Source organism: Sinocyclocheilus rhinocerous, unplaced genomic scaffold (genome assembly GCF_001515625.1).
Source record: "Sinocyclocheilus rhinocerous isolate Xijiao unplaced genomic scaffold, SAMN03320098_v1.1 scaffold148, whole genome shotgun sequence".
In the NCBI taxonomy this organism is placed as follows: domain Eukaryota; kingdom Metazoa; phylum Chordata; class Actinopteri; order Cypriniformes; family Cyprinidae; genus Sinocyclocheilus; species Sinocyclocheilus rhinocerous.
In genome coordinates this window covers 4,063,205-4,085,009 of record NW_015653472.1, presented here as the reverse complement: position 1 = coordinate 4,085,009, position 21,805 = coordinate 4,063,205, and the positions used below count along the sequence as shown (strand labels likewise).

At 38.9% G+C, this 21,805-nt stretch overlaps 2 protein-coding genes across 2 annotated transcripts in view; one reads left to right on the top strand and one right to left on the bottom strand.

The window, feature by feature from the left end:
* Positions 1 to 6,217, top strand: part of LOC107716079 (zinc finger protein castor homolog 1-like) — a 78,187-nt gene extending 71,970 nt beyond the window's left edge. Inside the window, exons 16-19 of the mRNA XM_016522399.1 lie at positions 725 to 873; positions 1,040 to 1,274; positions 2,274 to 2,612; positions 3,218 to 6,217. Coding sequence (XP_016377885.1) covers positions 725 to 873; positions 1,040 to 1,274; positions 2,274 to 2,612; positions 3,218 to 4,476 — 1,982 coding nt within the window. The 3' untranslated portion in view covers positions 4,477 to 6,217. The remainder of the gene's footprint in view (positions 1 to 724; positions 874 to 1,039; positions 1,275 to 2,273; positions 2,613 to 3,217) is intronic.
* Positions 6,218 to 19,597: 13,380 nt separating this feature from the next.
* LOC107716227 (peroxisomal membrane protein PEX14-like) overlaps positions 19,598 to 21,805 on the bottom strand; it is a 63,838-nt gene continuing 61,630 nt past the window's right edge. Inside the window, exon 9 of the mRNA XM_016522609.1 lies at positions 19,598 to 20,372. Within this exon, the coding sequence (XP_016378095.1) occupies positions 19,934 to 20,372 (439 nt within the window). The 3' untranslated portion in view covers positions 19,598 to 19,933. The remainder of the gene's footprint in view (positions 20,373 to 21,805) is intronic.

The window sequence follows — 21,805 nt, the reverse complement described above, 5'->3', positions numbered from 1 at the left end:
TCTGGTGGCACAAGAGCCCTGATATTTCAGCATGTGCTCATATTTACTCAACTCTGCCTTTTTAAAGTATATCACCCTTGTGTACAAAAGCAATCTGACAACAGGCGGCTTGTTGTGCGGCGCCACAGGTGCCATGGTAACGGACAAGCCCGCACCTGCCCTGAATGCTACTCTTTCAATTATTTCAGCACGCATTATTCACAATAAAATTATTATGAGCACCCTACAATATTTGATTAGTACGCGGAGGCAGTCTTTAAATTTGAAAACATATAGCAATTAAAATCTGTAGGGCCCTTTGTGTAGAAAAAAAAATAATTCAAAAAAAGGCAAAGGGACAGGCGTGAGGGGGTGGAAATACACCAGCAACAGATAGGTCGTGAAAAATGAATTTAATATGGAAATAATTGTGTGTTTACTTTGGTTTGCAGGGTTGTGCATTATTGCTTCTCCAAATGCAGAATGTATTTATGTAAATTCCAAATTGAATAAGAGATGTCATTGTAATAAAAGAGCACCACAGGTCTAATCTTCAAAAGGTTCGACTTTCCCAGTGTGACACTGGACTCATCTGCTCTGTCTCTCCGCATTATGCAGGCGCGGGACGGAAGCACAATGTCCTCATTACCTTGTTGAGAAAACCAATGATATATGTTGTCCCTGAAACCCAGGCGCGATGAAGACGGTCTTTGCTCAAGTTCATTTTGTCGCTCGTCTCTTGCAGGGTGCAAATACAACCAAGTTAACAGCCACTTCCATTGTATCCGTGAGGGCTGTCAGTTCTCTTTCCTGCTCAAGCACCAGATGACCTCCCATGCCCGCAAACACATGAGGAGGATGCTGGGTAAAAACTTCGACAGAGTTCCTTCCCAGGTACAAAGAAATGTATGGCACCTTTTGAAGGTCACTGCCATAAGCACGTATAATATATAGCTATTTTTTACTTTTAAAATTATATGTATTTTCAAGCCTGCCACTTGAATGAAAATGATTTTATTCATCGGGCATTTATTGGATTGTTTGGTATGCTGTACTTTAGGGGGTCTCTCATGCCAGCCGACCTGAAGAGATGCAGCACATGGCCAGTCTAGCTTCATCCGGTGGGGTAGGCAGCCACCCTAATCTGACCCCCAACTTTTCCAGCATGATGGAGGAAGATGATGACTACATGGACTACACTGTTGGAGGAAGCCCACTGGGTCTCTCCTCAGAGTCCTCAAACCAAGACCGCAGTTGCACCAGCACCCCCGTGGGCAACGATAGTTCGCCAGCAGGTGAGTCAACCTCAGTAACAAGATCATCACAATCAACATTTTCAACCTCATAGGGTTAGCAATATATGAGAGGGATTGAATGAAAATACAGGCTCAATTTGGCCAATGGAGCAAATATTTAGAGATTTATTTGTCAATCAGAGCATATTTTCTTGTATTTCTGGTGTTGGCCTTTTGTCCCTCCCTAAGAAGAAAAATGTAAAAAACCTGCACCCACTCTCACTGTATTCCTTGTAGCTGACTCATAAAGCTACTAATTGTTTTCCACCGTAATGACATTTATTAAATTATAAAGCACTAAATTTGTTATATAGTCCTCCACACACAGCTCAGATTGATGCCATCCCCGTGGCGACTACATAAGAGAGGCATCCCAGACTTTTCTCATCTCTACTGTCATTTAAATCACCCTCACACTGAGATAGCAGAAGTTATTGACCATTTTCCTCTGGGCTTAAAGGTGCCTAAAGTGATTTTTTGTTTTGGAATATGACACATAAAATGTACAAATGTCACTATAATGGGTGTCCTGGGAACTCTGTGACAACCCTAGTCACTATAAACAGCAAGAAATAATCTGTGTGCAGCCTGCACTTTTTTAGCCAATCAGATAATTTAAAGGCCTGTCAGTCATTGTCTGTGGAGAGTTGGGTTTTGGAGAGAGCTTGTGTGATTGAAGGGGTGGGCGATGGGTCTAATTCACTGGTGTAAGTTAGGAAACTGGCTAACAATGCTACAGCACCTTTACTGTAAATCTGGGCCTTTGCTCTTTGAATCTGAGCTTTCCTTCACTGAACTGATTTTTATAGTTTCACTGTTGGATTTCAAATGTTATCTTCCATTCTCATCACTGTTGCTTTTGGCAGTTGTCTGACTTTTGTTACCATTTGGTTTTCATTATTTCATTACTTGATCTCTTTCCCTTTTTACCTCCCCACCCTTTTGTCTTGTACCTTCCTGTCTCTGTTACCATCCTTCCTCGGCACCATGTCTCTGTAGGACCAGGCTGTCATTTCCTTGCCACCACTACCTATGCTGACTCTCCTCCTTCTTCTCAATCTGCACCTCCTCCTCCTCCACCACCACCTCCTCTTCCACCTCCTCATCAGTCTGCGCTCCAGAGTCAGCCTCCATCTCTCTCCTCAGCTCTTCTCCGGCCGCCACTCCCCTCGCTCCCATATCTCCTTTCCCCATCCTGTCTGTCATACTCTCTGCTCAGCGCCTCTCTCGGAGCCACTAGGAGTGTTGTCATGCCAACCAACACACCAGCTTTCAGCCCCATCATTCCTACTTCGTCTTCGGTTAAAAATGACGTCCCAATAGTGCAGGACGCTGCAGGTACCTATCCTTTCTCCACCCGAACACTGCAGCTCTAGAGTAAAAGTAGTTTGAACTAGGGCTAGCAGTTACAAAACATTAGCTGGTTACAACTCTTTAGCATTTTACACATGCAGTGCAGTTCATACAAGCCACTCTGGTGGTGGTTTTATTCTTGTGTAGTACATTGCACACCTGCCATTAGGTTCACTGTCTAAAATGCCGTCCATTAGTAGCCTGCTGTAAAGGGCTGGTTTAATCATGCCAGGCTTTAATAGAGCCATGTGATTCCTGCTGGCCAGGACAGGGAGCACATCATCTGCACTGACCTCAGGCTTATGGGAGGGAATCCTGCTCTCCCATAAAGCCAGATGTACGGAAGCACCTTTGAACTCTCCCAATACCTAGACGTGGCAATCACGTTAAAATGTCACCAGTACATTATACAAATGGGACTGTCTTTGTTTGAATATGGCATGGAATCACATTGTATATTATATTGCTGTAGGAGGAACCTTTGTAGGTAGCTTTGATAGGCCGCATGTGGCTACTCCTGCTTGCAGAATTGCTTTGCTGCTCATTGTAAAGAGTGAAGTCTAACCCGTATATGCCTTTTTTGCAAACAGGTAACACCATCTCTATTCCCACGGCAACTGGCGCCAAGAAACGTTTCTGGATCATCGAGGACATGTCACCCTTCGGCAAGCGCCGCAAGACTGCTTCCTCTCGCAAGATGCTAGATGAAGGCATGATGCTGGAAGGGTTCCGCCGCTATGACCTCTATGAGGACTGCAAGGATACGACCTGTCAGTTCTCCCTGAAGGTAACCCACTATCACTGCACACGGGAGAACTGCGGCTACAAGTTCTGCGGCCGCACCCACATGTACAAGCACGCCCAGCACCACGACCGCGTGGACAACCTGGTCCTGAATGACTTCAAGCGCTTCAAGTCTTCATTGTGCTGCAACTTCCCTGACTGCCAGTTCTCCGGCAACAGCACCCACTTCCACTGTCTGCGCTGTGGCTTCCGCTGCACAGACAGCACCAAGGTGACGGCGCACCGCAAGCACCACGGCAAGCAGGACGTGATCAGCGCTGCCGGATTCTGTCAGTTCAGCTCCAGCGTGGACTGCGAGGTGGCAGACTGCAAGTACAAGCTCAAGTGTTCACATTTCCACTGCACTTACCCAGAGTGCAAGCACACGGTGGTGGGCATGTCACAGATGGATTCCCATAAGCGCAAGCATGAGAAGCAGGAGAGGGGAGAGCTGCCTTCAGTCTCCCCCAACCAGGATGGCAACCACCACCACCACCACCACCATGCAGGCCTAACCGTACCCCCAATGCCTAGGAATATGCCCCCAACATTATCCGGCACACCGGGGCTGACCCACAACAATATGGCCATATACCTCCCTTCGGCAGGGGCCGCCAGTGAGTACGAGCATCCGGGCTCAGCAGTCAACCTCGACAGCTCTCTGAACCTTGGGACGGACACCAACAGCTCCTTGTTTTTCCTGAAAAATGCTGCTGGGTTGGGCCTCAGTGACTCCTTGGACCTGAGCAAAAAGATGCACCGGGAGCCCCAGTCCCTGGCCACTAGTTCTGGCACTGCTGCTTCAATGGGCCTGAGCAACCCTCAGGACGACAATACCGGCACATCTGGCGATCTCGAAGACGACCTATCACCCGAGGAAGAGCCGATTGCTGAGGAGGATGATGATGAAGAAGATGATGAAGAGGAAGACATGAATACAGACTCATATGAAGATTCCATGCCAGAGCCAGAAGTAGACAAAGACAATGGAGAGAGTTTTGATGCTTCCATGAACCACACCGAGACTTCCCAACTAGATAAAGAGGAGCCGGAGGCTGAGCCCTAATCTATGCTGTAGAAGGAGAACTATGAATTCCCTGAACAAACGCAAGTTTGAGTGGCCTCATTTATCATGCTTAGAGACGCAGCAGATGACAAGAAAACAACCAACTACAAGAAAAGTGAAGGCCCAAAATGATTTATTATGATGTTTACACGATGACCAACATTATTAATTTAATTATGCATTAAAAAATGAACCGAGAAATAGACAGACGAGGCCCTCTTTTACACATGGGTGGCTATGTAAACCTTTTCCTACACATCAGTCTTTTGTGTGTGTGCATGTTTGACTTTAATTTATTTGATTTCATTTGTTACTTTTTGTGTGTGGAAAAAAAGGAAAAAACAATCTCTCTATAGATGACTATCTATATAAAGTAGATGTGTGTGGATGTTAATGTATGTTTTAATTGCAGTCACTGGATTGCAGGACCCTCGTACCCACCCGAAAGCGACGAAAAGCGTACATTGCAGGAAATCTTTTATAAAGAATGTTGCTCAGATAATTGATTCAGAAACACCTTGTGTCATTATTATTATTATTAATAATATTATTGGAGTGCAGGGGCCTGCATCAGTGCTTTGACTTGTATGCTTCTCCGTTGATCAGTTGTTTATTATTATTATTATATTATTATTATTTAGAGTTCTCACAGTTCTCACTTAAACCTGCTGTCATGGTCAGTGGTGTCATAGGCTCCATTCCATGTGGATATTCGCCTGCATCTTCAGGACAAACAAACAGTGACCAGTGACTGCATAGCTTCCGGCCATAAAGCATTGATCTCAGTGAACGCTAGCCCTCACTTGATTTCTCTTCCTTCTCCTTTTCTCAGTGAGGACCCATTTGGCATTGCATATTCATAGTGCACTTTTGTATAGATGAGAGCTGATACTCAAGCCTCTATTTAAGACGTTTTGTTATCTTTTACATTGATTGCATTACTATGGCTTTTTGTTTGTTTGTTTGTTTTTGCATTATTCTCTAATTGCACAGGCATGAGCAGATGATGTGGTGGTGTCTCACCGTAAATGGGTCTGTTTCAATGGCGAGAGTATTCGCCCCCTTTGTTTCGGAGAGTTTGTAATGTGATGATGGTGCTACTGCCCAGTATGAATGGGAGGAGATTACAGTTATGTCTTTGTTTTGATCCACAAATAGATGTCCTAAAGTGTCCATCAAACACAGAGCAGGAGACAATGTCTCTGAATGTAGGGAAAAAATGTTTGTAGGTGTTATTCTTCTTTCCTTTTCCCTTCACAGTTTCTGTAGCATGGAAAAAAACAATAGTGGCAACAAAGTCTGAGGATGGAGACTGTTTTTTTCAAGCTTCTTTTTTCAGAAGCATCAAATACCTGTTTCTAAAAGAAGAGGAAACAAGGAGAGACCTTTTTTCTAGAGGGCTGAATGGAGGACAGGCATCACATGATGGAAAGTGTGTGATTTTATGAATTGTACAGACAGAAAACATTGTTTCAAGCTTTTGTTTTCTTTATACAACAGCTGTGGTTTCACTCCAATAATAATAAGAAGTTATTTAATATTTATGTGACCTTGCAATGAGGAAATTCTAGGGTGTTTTTTGCACTTTTTAGGTTCATTTTTACCTTTTGAAATTATGGCATACATCTTTTAACAGGGAATTTGCTTTACAGTGTGGTTTAGCTCACTTTGCTTTGATGCACAAATAGTCTTCAGTGTGACGAAGAACTGTTGCTCTGTGTTTTATTTAAGAAAAAAAAAAGTTTTTTTCTTTGCTTCCGAGATTGGATGATTTCAATATGAAACGGGCATGCTAGAACCTGGCTTGCCTAACGAGTAACACTAATGGTGACTGTAATTTAAATGAATTCTATACAGAGGAAATTATTGCAGTGCTTCGCTCTGAATTAAAAAAAAAAAAAAAAAGATTTTTGTTTGTTTGGTCTCCATTGAATATAAACAAGGAAAAGCAAGGTGAGGAAATGATGAATTATTTCCTAAACACGGCTTTGAACGAACTCATAATTTAGGGAACTAAATGTGTAGATGGTTATCTTCGACAATGTTGTTTTGGGAGGGAAAAAAAAGGTTGTATAGTATTTTCTTCTGTAAAAACTATATATGAACAAAAATGCTCTTTGATTAAAAGCTTCCTTTAAAAAGAAAATTAAAAAGAAGAAATAAAGAATAAAAAGTTAAAAACGGACCTAACACCAGTATAGTTTGCTTGTATGTGTGTGAGTGCGACAGTATGCAAGTGTGTGTGAGGTTTTATTGTTATTACCATGATTTCCCCATAGTGGTAGAGGAATTAGTGGTAATTAAATCTATACGAGTCACATTATTGTAGCACTGAACATTGGAGTGTATTTCTACCTTTTACGCAACAAAGTCATCATTTTCAAAGCTGTATATCATGTGCGATCACAATAGCAATGATACCTGCATAATTTAATACCATCCACAACTCTTTGCAGTATGCAAGTGTGTGTGAGGTTTTATTGTTATTACCATGATTTCCCCATAGTGGTAGAGGAATTAGTGGTAATTAAATCTATACGAGTCACATTATTGTAGCACTGAACATTGGAGTGTATTTCTACCTTTTACGCAACAAAGTCATAATTTTCAAAGCTGTATATCATGTGCGATCACAATAACAATGATACCTGCATAATTTAATACCATCCACAACTCTTTGCTATTGTTTTGGTGTTTGTTTTATTTAATTGAACTTATGTATTTTGCATATGGCATGCCCCTCTCACAGGCCGTTTGTTCGCTGGTCTGAAGTGCAAAAGCGCAGGACTCACTGAAGCAGCTGTTTGCCTGGGAGATACTGTGCACTTGAATACATTTTATGCGTGTAAAATAGCAGGATTTGTAAAGAGTCAAAATAAAGAAATTCTAATTATTATAACAATGCAAATGTTCCACACAGTGTTTCTCAATATCATCTATATCTGTATTTTCTCTATGCTGTAGGTAACGAGAGTGCGGTTAATAAGCCCCCCTCCCGCTGAGACTAACACTGTTAAAGGGCACAAGACCCCGGGTCTGTGGCACAACACAGAGGACGCCCAGCAGCGCCGCTCTGACTGAGGAAGACATTTTAACATCCTTGTTACTTTTCTCTATAGACCAAGAATTTCATACAATAAATTCAATACGTGTGTGCAAACAATAGCTCATAAAAATCTGACTTTGACATAGTCATGGAGCCATATTTAGGGTACAAATGCTCTCTGGTGCATATTTCGGGAAAGTTTCTAGCACTCTAAAATGGTGTTTGTTTTTCATTCTTTTCTTTCATTGTGAAGGCTGCTCGTCGCTTTGACCAGCTTATACCGTCCTGTCCCACTCGCTGCAGCTGTTCTCTTGCCTCACCCTCCTCTTCCTTCTGATGTGTCTTTAAATAAAAAACGTGTAAAGCCACCACCATCTGTCTGCCAGCTGGCATCCTGCATATAATCTTGAAAAAAAAAAAAAAGCCAACTATGGAAATTATATTACACAAAAACCAGACGGAAGCAACCTCCAAACTAGCACAGGCTGCTGTTGAAACAACAGATCACCTTATTGTCTAAATTATAAGGGAGGGAAAAAAAGAAAAAAAGATTCCTGATTTTGTTGTATAAATTATAAATTATGTAAATTATGTTGCAAACAAGATTTGAACACTTAAACCACAATTAAATATGCAAGAATTAGTTTATATAAGAAAGTCAAATGACAAATCAAGTATACATTTATTTCAAAGTGAGCACAAGCATGCTTTTTATGCAAAACAGAGCAAAACCAAAAATTTTAAATTATAAATGTAATTATTTATAAAAATGTGTGTGTATAGAGAGTTTATACTAAATGTTTATCATTTGTATGGGTGTGTATTATAAATTATAAATAAAATAATTGTATGTAATTAAATATATTGTCAAATGTGTTTCTGAAAAAAAAAAAAATCTAGCATTATTTGTTTGCACTTGATTTGCAATGAAATTCATACATTTGTATTTTACACACGTTCAAAAACTTTGTGGGACCACCATATGCGGAATTAAAATAATTGATTTCTTATATTTAGCTTATTTTTGACAGATTTCACATGAAACAGAGACACACCACTGCAAGAACGTCTCATCTCTATAGGCTTTTTTTGTTGTTCATTCCCATCATAATGAGTCGTGTGTGTGCAGTCATACCGGGGCCGGATCTGACTCGTACTGAGGGTTGATGTTCCAGGAACAGGTTGTGTGAGACGCCGCAGCAACGCATGAGGAACAATGGGCCCCAGAAACATGCGACAGGTGTTCTGTACATATGTCACAGCAGCGGTGGTCACACATCATACACAACCCATTAGGATGCACAAGAATCAACCATAATATTTCAAGCAATCGAGTTCACAGGAAAGCCGTGTGTACATTTTGCTTCTTATTGGATTGTTTAATTGCATTACACCCACAAACACATTACAACAACTGTGCATTTCTGACAATTCAGAAGTGTACAGTTGTTTAGTTACAAATCACATTTCATATGCTTGTCATAAACATTGAAAGAATCATTCCATTTGCCCATATAATTGCAGCATTGTTCTGTTTTTAGTTGTGTCTGTAATTCTCATCCATTTCCTCGTTACCTTTGGCATTCATATTCATTTAGCTATTTCCACTCACGCATGGCTTTATTTAAAGAGACCTTTGGTCAGAGTTTAAAAAAGGTTTCATAAGGAAGCTGCCATGCCACTGGTAGCAGCTGCTGCTTGTGTGAAAAATGAAGTTCAGGGACCCCAAAGGAAAAAGAGAATTAGACACACATTCAGCCAATTTAACTTTAACAAGACCTTATTGGCGGTAATGTCACAGGCCCGCTATGTACAAATGCTATTCTCTGTATTCATGTCTACTGAAATGAGGAGAAATGCTCAATTATGTTCTGGATCAGGGGAGATTTCAGCATAAATATGACTTTAAATGTGTGTAGTCAGACAAAACCAGCTCATTCAATAAACAGTATTTCTGATTTTTCATATCGGTGTAACAGAAAAGCAAATCCAAAGCTCAGAAGGATTTAATATCCTCTTATTTGAACATTAACTAAAGACACACCTGTCGAAATCACACAAGTTTTTACTTGAAGCTGCACAGCTGCACATAAACAAGTGGAGAAAGATACATGTGTACATAAACTCACTGTGCCAAATTTCCAAAGTAACAATCTTTTAATAGCAATTTTGTACAAGTGATAACAGGTTCTTTCTCTGTGGGTTAGTCAGCCATTTTCTTATGAGTAAAAGTAACTTTACCAAGCGTGATTTAAAATAATTTCAAACCCAAATATCATTAGATATTAGACAAAAAAAAGGCAATTCGTAATACAAAGACACAAAATGCCCTTGTTATAGGTAAAGTACATGTTTTTTTTTTAAATAATAATTTTAAACAATTATAAAATAAATAAAAGCCCAGTAAGAATCTGCAAAAATCGTATTTATATAAAGTTTTAGCAACATTTTACAATAAGGTTCCATTAGCCAATAAAAGTTAATGTAATAACTAACATTAACAAACAATGAGCAATACATTTGTTGCAGTATTTATTAATCTTTGTTAACTTTAGTTAACAAAAATAGGGAACACTTTATTTGACGGTGTCCTTGTTACACATATTACATGTACTTACTACAGTAATAACAATAAATGAAGCATAATTACATGCAACTAATCCTAAACCCTCATCCTAACCATATAGTAAGTACATGTAATTAATATTACTCAGTACTAAATTGTATAATTACATTGTAACAAGAGCACAGTCAAATAAAGTACAACCTAAAAATACAACTGTTCATTGTTGGTTCATGTTTGCTCAGGTCCAATAAAATAATATTAACAGATACAACATTTGATCTTAATAATGTTAATGTAAATAATCTTAATAATTGTTAAAAAAAATAGAATCTTATTGTAAAGTGTTACCAAAATTACTTTATATTTTCTATTGCAACACTCTCACTGGTGAGAGGAGGGGTTTGTTTGTAAACAGTTTGTTTGTAATTTGATATATACATTTATATATGTATTTGATATATATACAATGTCAGGTCGAAACAACTTAATATTCATGAGCTGAGACGGGCAGGCCGTGACATCACCACCAGCCAGACTCTGACCGGCCTTTACACTTCAAAGCCTTTCTCGGCGCCGCTGGCTGAAAGTAGGCTCTATCAAATTAACTAAACAATTTAATAATGCAGGCATGTGTAATACTTTGTGGAGGCGGCATTTCCGTATGGCAGTCGCCATACCCCGGTTGTTCGTCGCCATACCTTACACAATCGTCGTTGGACCGAGATTCATACCACTGCCATTCCCTATGGTTCTGTGAAACGCCGCCACTGGGCTGGGCGCTCTCATTTCACATATATTTGTAGTCTTTCAGCCGTGCGCACACCGATTCTGTGCAGGCCTGATTATGGTGCGTTCTCTAATCATCGCGAGGATTAATCATCATAGGATTGAAAATATGTGGAAATGATGAAATAAAACTGTTTTGGCAGACTTTGGCTGGGAGCTGTTAGATTACAAGCAGTTTGCTTGGGGAGTTCTGTTTCAGCTCTTTACGACTCCTTCCAGAAAGAGAGTATTGGGAGCAACAAGGCATTACTCTCTCACACACATGCACACGCGCACGCCAGCAAGGGCCATTTACTTACCAACTAAGGAGATCCTTAAGTGCTAAGCTGTAAATTTGGTTAATTTAGCACGATTCCACAGAGAATTGGTTGGTTTTCTTGCGGTGGAAAGCCCAGCAGGCTTGCTGAGAATGAGTGGAGTTGGTTGATGTGGTCCTTAGCGCCTTGATGACGGCAGGAACACGGGCTGACAGCGCGCGCCGGAGCCATAAAACAGAGCTGCCTGGCAGCCGTACACGCAGGGGCACAATGCACGGCAATATGAATATTGCTCAAACTTAATCCAATTAGCTTGTATTGAAGAAAGATGAAAATGTTCAATACTTAGAGAAAATGGTGTATACAGATGGAGACGTGGCCCTGTGAAATCACACGTCCAGGCAATCAACTCTGGAAAACATCACGCAAATGCAAGCGATAAATCGCGATATTTCACATTGTCACAGTGTGTGTGCACTGCTTTTTGTGATTAGAAGCACCTGCACACAGTGCAGTGCTCATATATTAAGGATACAAACCAGACCATTTTCAAATTGAACCTTATTGAATGAAAGAAGAGAGGGAGGGAGAAATAAAAGCCAGCTACCAATTTTGTCCATTTAACTGACTCTTAAATCAGACTTGATTGAGAGGGAACAAAGAGAATTGGAAAAGCAGCTCTTTTGATGAACCACACAGGATATGATGACGTTCAGCATTTCTCCACACTTCTGCTCTGACACTAAAGCCACCGGCTACGTGTGTTTGCATGATGACTGTAAGGACATGACAGAATCTCCCAATGCATCCTTGTGAACCGGCTCAAGGTAAATAAGAGCTTTTAAAATGCCTTGTTTGGTGCAGCAGCTGCAGCCTTTATGGAAAGAAAAGTGAAAACAGGTGGGGCAAGGCTTGTGCTAATCTTTCACATTATGCTGATGGTTGATAACACACTGGTCTCCTCACTCCACACACTTCAAATACTGTCATGTAATACCCAATACATCAGCAGTGTGATATTTGCAGAATGGAAGAGGTGAAGATTGGAGATATTGTGCTGATACTAATAATAAAGTGTTTGAAGTAGGAACATTTTTATATATATATATATATAAATAGTAATTTATTAATTTCATTAAAGTAAATAAACTAATATGACAGAAATAATAATATTTGTATAAATAATATAATTATTTAAAAATATAGCATTATTTACATAGAATTAAATGAGGTAAACACATTTACTTTGGAATTAAAATGTACATATTAGGGAAAAATACATATAGAGGCAAATATCATAACAATTTCTATTAACAGCTCTAATATATCACCCCCCCTACTTACCTGTGGAGAAAAAAGTCTGTTTATGACATGACAAAAAAAAAATAGTTGCATTTTTTAAATAAAATTATAATTATAAAAATAAAATTATAAAAAAATTATAAAAATTTATTTTAATCATTTTTTATTAAAATAAGTTGTACAAATTAAATATTTTAAAATGTATAATTATTTACATAGAATTAAATGAGGTAAACACATTTATTTAATATGCCATAAAAAAAAAAGAACATACTAAGGGGGAAAATATATACAATTTTAGAAACAAAGAAAGAAGTCTGTGTTCATGACTTGAAAACTTTTAAATAAATGTAATAATTTGTGGCATATAGTTGAAAGTAAAGTGATTTTTCATTTACATTTGACGCACCCTCTTGTAATACTATCTCCTGAACGACACTTAAACTCCAGTGAAGTTTGATGGTTAAACATGTCAGTCAAAAGGACCATTTATATCTGAATGGACGGTTCTGGCCAATTTAAAATATGCACCAAATCTAATTCTGATACCCAAAACATTAGCTTGTGAGACTTAACGGTCTTTGACACATTTCCAGCGACAAGCAATTTGTCTGCGCACACTAAACATGAAACTGCTGAGCTACGCCACACTATCACAGCCAATCAGAAGATATTTGATGTTTAATGTAGTTATGTGATTGCAGGTTTTTGGACTAATACGATTTTGTAGTGGGTGGAGGTACAAAGGATGACGCATTAGAAATAAAACCAAATGATGCTGCATGGGGTTAGAACACTGTGTAACACATATTGCTTTTGGTGTGTCTAAGTCCAAACAAAATCCACATTTGAGGGCCATGAATGCTATACGATACAGCATTTCTGACCTCATATTGGGTCTCTTAATGGCTTTATTGTTTCTAACAACATTTTAGCATGGTTTCAAAGCACACAGCATTTTATGCGAGCAGCACATTTCTAAACAGTCTTTAATAAACACGTTAATGACAGAGCAACCCTCCAGCTGTACAAGAGACTTAGTTATTTCTCCAGGCATCAGACATCTTACTTATTCCACAGTCATTAAGAGCTGTGCTCCAGGATATAGCAGAGCTGGTGTAATTACACAGGTACCGTGATGAGGAAGTTAGCAGTGGTATTCATCGTCTTAATTAAGGCATAAACTCTCTGCTCTAAGCTAAAAGCAGCTCTGTTGGTTTAGGCGTCGAGTTATAGCAGCGCACGGGAGCACGTCAGTGTCATCCAGCACATCCTCCCAGGGTTGTAGTCTGCATTTGCATGTGGAAAGTAAACCACCGAGAAAGACTGCGATATGAAAGGACGAGTGAGTCCTATCTGAACCGAACAGAGAGTCAGTAGCAGGTCGAGCTTTGCTTTCACTTTCCTCCTCAGAGCCTCTGGCGTCTTTCAGGTGCTGCGCATGAGATTTGTCTAATTTGCAAGCCTTGGCAAGGGCCGCACCTGTTGCCCCGTCACCGCCTGCAGTCCCAAATCCTCAACAAGCGACAAGCACCCTTAGATAATCCATTCTACCCTCTATAACACGGATGCTCTCCCTGGTCCGTGTAGGACAGGGGCATTTTTCTCCAGTGGCGCGCTCATATCCGCCATGCCGCTGATGGCTCATTACAGGCCAATTCATAAATATGGTCTCCAGTATTACCACTTCCAGGGGCTCTCCGCTCCCCAGAGATTTATTCTTCTCTTTTACAGCATGCTATTATTTTCTTCCCTCTTTCTGGTTTCCAACCCCACCCTCCATTCTTCCATACCTCTTCTGCAAGACGTGACATCATTTTGACCACCAGAGTCACAGTGCTTGCCGCATGATGACGACGGTGGTCTGTATTTGTTCCATTTAGAGTTGAAACAGGGCCAGAGGAACATCAAGTGACAGCAGCCACACACAGAAAGGCGAAATGCAATCCTGCTCGATTGAACAATCATATAAGTGATGACAATGGACCCACATTAGCACAACATCAAACAGGCTCCCTCCTACACATGCAGCACTGCATGCGCTCCTGCTTATCTTATCTGAGACGGAAGGAGGAAGTCACCCCTCAGGTCCAACCCTGTAGAATTAAGTTTGACCTTTCTCATGCAAAGCTGAGAGAACTTGGAAAGGTCTTCTGCCCCTGCGACTGGGATTGTGTCCAGTGATACTGCTTTAACGGGGCACCTGCTGTGCTATTGTTAAAAATAAAGATAGGTATGACAGACATTGCCTGATATCTTTAATAAGGAATGTGTTCTAATTCCATTTTTATGACAGCACTGTAGTGTTGACAGTTATGTTTAAGGGGGTAAAAAGTGTTTCTTTAGTTTTATTAGTAGCACATACAAAGTACTTTCAAACGCAGGGGTTCCCAACCAGGGCTCACAACCCCCTAGAGATCCATGATGAAATTACAAAGAAATTGAGATTAAATTGCAATAAATTATAAAAATAATTATATAAATTATACAAATAATTATATACACACAATACATTATACAGTATGCTTATGTGTGTGTGTGTGTGTATATATATATATATATATATATACATACATACATACAGAATACAATATACATACATATATACGTACTGTACAGTATATATATATATATATACACACAGTACAGTATGTATGTATATATATATATATATATATATATATAAATGTGTGTGTGTGTGTGTGTGTATATATATATATATATATATATACATACATACATACAGAATACAATATACATACATATATACGTACTGTACAGTATATATATATATATATACACACAGTACAGTATGTATGTATATATATATATATATATATATATATAAATGTGTGTGTGTGTGTGTGTGTATATATATATATATATATATATACATACATACATACAGAATACAATATACATACATATATACGTACTGTACAGTATATATATATATATATACACACAGTACAGTATGTATGTATATATATATATATATATATATATATAAATGTGTGTGTGTGTGTGTGTGTATATATATATATATATATATATACATACATACATACAGAATACAATATACATACATATATACGTACTGTACAGTATATATATATATATATACACACAGTACAGTATGTATGTATATATATATATATATATATATACACACACACACACACACATTTAATTAATATTTCATTATAAATAGTTCATTTTATTTTAATCATTTGTGCGTTTATGTGTGTGTATATATATAATTTTTATAATTTATATAATTCTAATTTATTGTAATTTTATCTAAATTTCTTTGTTGTTTCATCATGGAACTCTAAGGGGGTTGTATGTAATGTAAATATAAAAATAATTTATTCTTATGTAAATTGAAATGCATAATTTAGTTTAAAATTAAAAATGTCACAGAAGTGGCTGCTTGGTCTTTACAGGTTTTTTTAATGGCTCTCCAAGCTACAGATGGCAAAAGACAATCCAGATTGGGACTTGAGGTGATGTGACGTCCCTATTTTAATTCCTCCATGATCACCCCGGACTGCGAGCGCATGCTGTGTTCAGTGAATCTCCTGGGGCAGGAAGGGCTAACAACCCTTGCATTGATCCAAGGACACACTCAGCCCTCTAACCTGCTGAGTGCTCAGTTCAGGAGAACAATGGAGTACAGCACACATCAATACAGCAGCAGCCTATTGAGCGCACTCCGTTTAGTAAAGCCGACTGATGAGGTTGAAGCTCCCGAGTCTCTGCAAAAGCACGACAGACACCTTCAGTGTCTGTAAAAAAAAAAAAAAACTTTCTTTCCCTCTCTCTGAAAAGATATACAGACTTGGGCCTCCTTGTGTTCCGTGCTCCAGCTTTGGAGCATCTTACCCTGTTACTATGAGTCAAGTTGGGCCAAAATGACTGGTAAGCCTCACCTACAGTACCACTCCAAAGAGTTGGAGATTGGGATGGAGGAGGCTTTCTGGGCAGGAATGCACTGCTTGTCCCATAAGACACTAAATGATGTACAAGTGCATTTATTACAGCAGCCCCTATAAATCTGAGCCTGGCCTGAACTCCGGGGAGAGGTTAATGGATTACAAAGGGATGCGGTATCGAACCTTTGAGAAGTTTATACACCACATCAATATGTGCAAGGCTATTGATCATTTAGACCTTGACAGACAAATTAAATTCATAAACTTGATAATGCACTGGAATATTTGTATTGCTTACTACAGTGGAATGGGGCCTTTTTTACATTTTTGAAACAGTGCTGCTTTAGGATCAAGGTTTATTGACTAAAATCACTTAATAGAGTCCACTGAAAACATCAAGAATGCTGATCTAATGTGAAATTTAGAGTAAGATGAAATCCTTAGTTAATACCATGCAGACTTAATCCACATTTTCTTTTAGGCTATTGAATATCTCATGTAACGTCCAAATTATAAAAAAAAAACAAAATCAAATAATTTACATTTAATAATCATTTGTAGTTATGTAAACTGAACTGCATAATTAAAATTTCATGAATTTATTTGTATAATCGTTATGCCTATTTTGGAACAGCACAGTACCTAATACAAAATAAATGCATGTATTATATATGAATAATTTACATTAATGAATACTATGCTTCCTTTCTTATATCTAAACATATTTTTGTTATTTTTTGTCACAATGAAACCATGATACCAAAGTTAAATTGTTACATTTATTCCTGATCAAATGAAAAATCTACAGGAAAAAAAACAACAAATTTGTGCTAAATCAAATTTATTACAATTATGTACATTGATCTTTTCATACCAGAATTTCTCTGTGACAAATACCGGCAGGGTGTCAACAACAATATCAACAGAGCCACATACAGCAACAATGTACAGTTCATACAAACTGTTACAGATCTTTGATGTAAGCTTACTTATAAAACAGATCCAGCACACACACACACACACACACACACACTCTCTCTCAGCTCATGTAAATGAGACCGAATGTTTAAATCCCTAAACTGAGTTGCTGAAACTAAGCAGCAGAATGTAGATTCCTAACAAATCTGTCGTAAAAACAGTTGGAGATGAGAATGCAATATTAAAAGAGATATAGGCACTGAATAGCTTATATCATGTTTAATTCAGTAGCACTCACAGCGGCTTTACAATGATTAGCTAAAATTAGCAAACTATGTTGTTTAAAGGCCTCTGCCGCCATGCTACCAGAAACAACCTGCCAGTTGCAGGAACTCCAGAATGTGGTTTTAAGCAAAACTGATACATGCACACACACTCACACTAAAGCTCTGTCTCATTCTGAAGCCGATGGTCTTCCTTCCTTCCTCTCACTCCTACAGTCGGTAACTCTGCAATGACACTTCTGACACCAATAAATGAAATTTTTATTTTCAAGATTAAATGGACTTTACTGATTCCTTTAAAAGGATAAAAGGATAGTTCACCCAATTTTTTTTTTTTATTATTTTAAATTTCATGTCATTCCAAACAGCCTTTTTTATGGGACAAACAATGTTGAATAGTTTTTGTGCAAGTTATTTAATGACAGTTCATAGTGACCATTTGAGCTCCAAAAAAGAAAAAGAAGAAAAAAGAAAAAAAAACGAACTGGACAGTTCTTGAGCTGTTAACTAAAGAACCACTCTGGCCATATTGAGTTTAACTCAAGAACATGATCAGCCCAATTTCGTGAATGAACTGTGTAGTGTGACTTGTGAACCAGATCAACCGGTTAATCGAAAACCATTCGTGAATCGGACTGATCTGGTTCTTTCTTGGTGTTTTTGGGGTCATTTTTGGAGTTTAACAAGTGGTCGCTATGAACTGTGGTTGTATGGAAAGAAGCAGTGTGAAATTTTTTCAAAACGTATCCTTTTGTGTTCCACAAAAATAAAAAGTAAGTAAATCAGATTCGATTTTTCAGGCTGAACTATTCCTCTATTGTTCACTTCACATTTGGATTTGTAGCTTTTCAAATCAAGTTTTAGAAAAAAAAAAAAAAATCAAGTTTCTGCAGATCAAATGAAAACGGTTTCTCTCTCTTGACATTGTATCACATGAATATATGCTATTCTTGTGTGGGTTAGTGTTAAGCCAACCCTAGTCTAGGAAATAAGAAGACATACACACTTCCAGACAAGCTGAGCTCTTTCATTGTGCTGCCACAGACCCACAATTCACCTGGCTGCGCTGTAATCCGGTTACTCTGGAGGTCATTTGTTAAAAGTGAAAATGTCACAATGGATCTGACACTCTAGTTCTCACTCCAGGATCTCTCTGGCTTTGTTTCTCATCAGCTGGCGAGTGAGTAATTTCATTAGTTAAATATTCATACGTTACTCTCCATTTGCATCACGGGAAAAACATTTTTTTCATATTTTTTTTAATCCTCTCAGGACTTTCTGAGAGAAAAGCCCCCAAAGAGAAAAGCACAACTGTCAGCACCTCTGCTGAAGCATCCATTGTTTTACACAGTTTAATTACAAAACCCCAGCACCGTTTCATGTTAAGATTATTCACTGCAGGAGGCCTATATAATTTGGACTGGAGGGTTTGTCATGTAATATAATACAATATAACAGGCTTTCAGTATTAGATTTCCGATTTTAGCCTCCTTGACATTTCAAGCCGCATGAACTAATACATCTGTTATTTGTCGATCATTTGATTATTAACATACTTCATAAACCAAATCAGCTACCCTGCTGGAGACTGGAGAGATACGACAGAGACAAACACATTTCTCTTTTGCCTCACTGTCTGCGTTCTCATACGTGTTTTCCCTCCATCTCTTTCTTTCTCCCACAGAAATCTCAAATCCACTATCACTCGGATCACAAAATACAAGGCCTCGTTGCTACACAGACTTCTGAAGCCCGGTGTACTACACAATCTCAAAACGTCTGAAGGAGAATTGCTTCACTATGTCAGATTACAAGGTCTACAGCCGGTCCACAACAAACACGCTGATCCAACAATGGTCGGACTGTGTGAACTAGTTTACAAAACAAAAGAAATGGCATAGAAACCAGTCCAACCATCTCAGATCACAACTTTCTGATTTCTTTGGTACCTCTGATTTGTGTCTACAGTCCCTACACTGCAAATTATGACGTTTGTATTGACTCGAAGTGCTATGGTACACTTAAAATTGGAGTACTACAGTCTCTAGTAAAACAGCTAGCTAGCATTAAGGGAAATGTATGGATTGCATTAAAAAAAGTCATATTTCTCTTGTCGTCTTTCCAGAAATTTCTGTTGCTGTGCTTGTTCAGGCATGCAGAAGGTTTGTGCCGCCACTCTGGTTTGCACGTTGAAAGTTTGCATGTTAAAAATTCTAAAGGGTAAAGAACCTGCCGCTTTCGTACAGTGTTAATTGATGCTCACGGTAGCTGTTTTACTGCAATTAGGGTGTGATATCAGAACTTAAATGAACTGTAAGGAAACTGAGAGAAGCGAATGGACGGATGAAGTCCGGAGTTTCTTTCTAATCGACCTCGCCCTCATTGCTCGCACCCTCTGGACGCCGCAGCTTCTCCACCTGCTCGTTTATCTGTCCGTCACCTCCTCTCCTGTCCTCTGTCTGCACGCTCAGGTGGTCTTCCTCATCCGCATGGGTCAGGTCGTCATCCTCGTCTTCATCCTCATCATCCTCTTTCTTCTCCTCCTCCCCCTGGACTTCCATACGGACCTGGTCTTTCAGGTCCAGAGGAAGAATGGAGCCCAGGCCCACTTCTCCGTTCAGGCAGTGCGAGCCGTTGCCCTCTTTGACAGGGGAGGAGTTGGTTGACTCGTTGCTGACGGGGGAGATGTCACTACTGCTGTTGGTGTGGTTGACGGAGGGCGGGTTGGACAGCGATCCGGGTTTGAGAGGGATTTGCCAGGATGGGATTTTGGGAACGGAGGGTGAAGCGGGGAACTGTCTCCTGAGAAGAAAGAGGACGTGAATAGAAAATTACATGTGTTTTCTTCAAATTGTTTGCTGAAATCTCTTACAACAGAGTACACATTGTGCCTCAGGCTTGATTCTGCCTAAAATATGCACGAGTGAGTCCAGCTATTGTGCTTTGGAAACACGAGCAGATTTGTCAGTCTGAAAGTACATGAGAGATTATGTCCATATGTGCTCCACACCTGCCATCTGATTCAAAACAAAGCATGTCCTCACAACAAAGGTAAAATAAATTCAAAAGCGACTTCAGATATGTACTGTCAGGGTGGTTTTGTTTGAATATATGAGGCAACAAGTTGAGCAGATGGTGAGCTTGCTTCGTATTTACAGCAAAGTTCTCACATCTTGAGAAGGACAAGCAGACACAACATTCAGACACTGGAAGAAAAAGCTAATTGCAGCTTAAAATGTTTAATGAGAACGAAACAGCAGACAAACGAAAGCTTTTATCTGTGCAAATTTCAGATGTATGAGATGACTTAGATATTAATTTGCATGATACATACATAATCAAGTAAAGATTAATGAAAGTGAGGGAAGATTCACCTTGGGGCATTGAGGGAACCTGTTGGATGCATCAGGCCTCATTAACCAATAATGAGACGGTTCCAGCTACATGCCCCGATGAAGAGAACGATATGACATATAGATCAAACCATTTATCTGCCAAATCATCCCAAGGCATACTAATATCAGCTGCCCTGAGTGAGAAACAATGCTCTCCACTCATTTCCACAGTGATAATACAAAACGTGCATGTTGGAACATCTACTAAAAGGCCTCTTTCAAGATGTTAAATGTTAAGTACATGTATCTTATTCGTTTCCAGCACCAATTTGAACACACTGCAAAATAAAGAACAGAAAAATGACTTGACTTGATGTCAGACTTTATTTTGCACCAGAGGTGTAAAGAGTACCTAAAAACCATACTTGAGTAAAAGTACAGATACCTTACAGTGAAAATTACTCCACTACACGTTACAAGTCACCAATTCCACAACAACTTGAGTAAAAGTCTCAGAGTATCTGATTTTAACAGTACTTAAGTATTTTACTTATACTAAATATAGGCTAAAAAAATTGCACTAGTCAAAGAAACATGCCAGTGAAAAACTGTAATGTTGTGGAGAAGCTGGGGGAAAAGTCAACATTTGAAGTGGATCAAAATTTTTTATCAAAGTTGTCCTAAAACCAAAATTCGTGAACCAAACTTTGATGAACTTTTTTGATCCACTTCAAATGTTGACTACTGTATGTGCAGGTATTTAATGGAAAAACAAGAACAAACAATAAGCAAAAAAAAAACAAAGGGCACAAAGAACAGAATGGCTGGCAAATAGACAACAATTACATTCGACAACTCACAAGGAACTAAAGAAAAACTAGGGCTATATATACACACAGG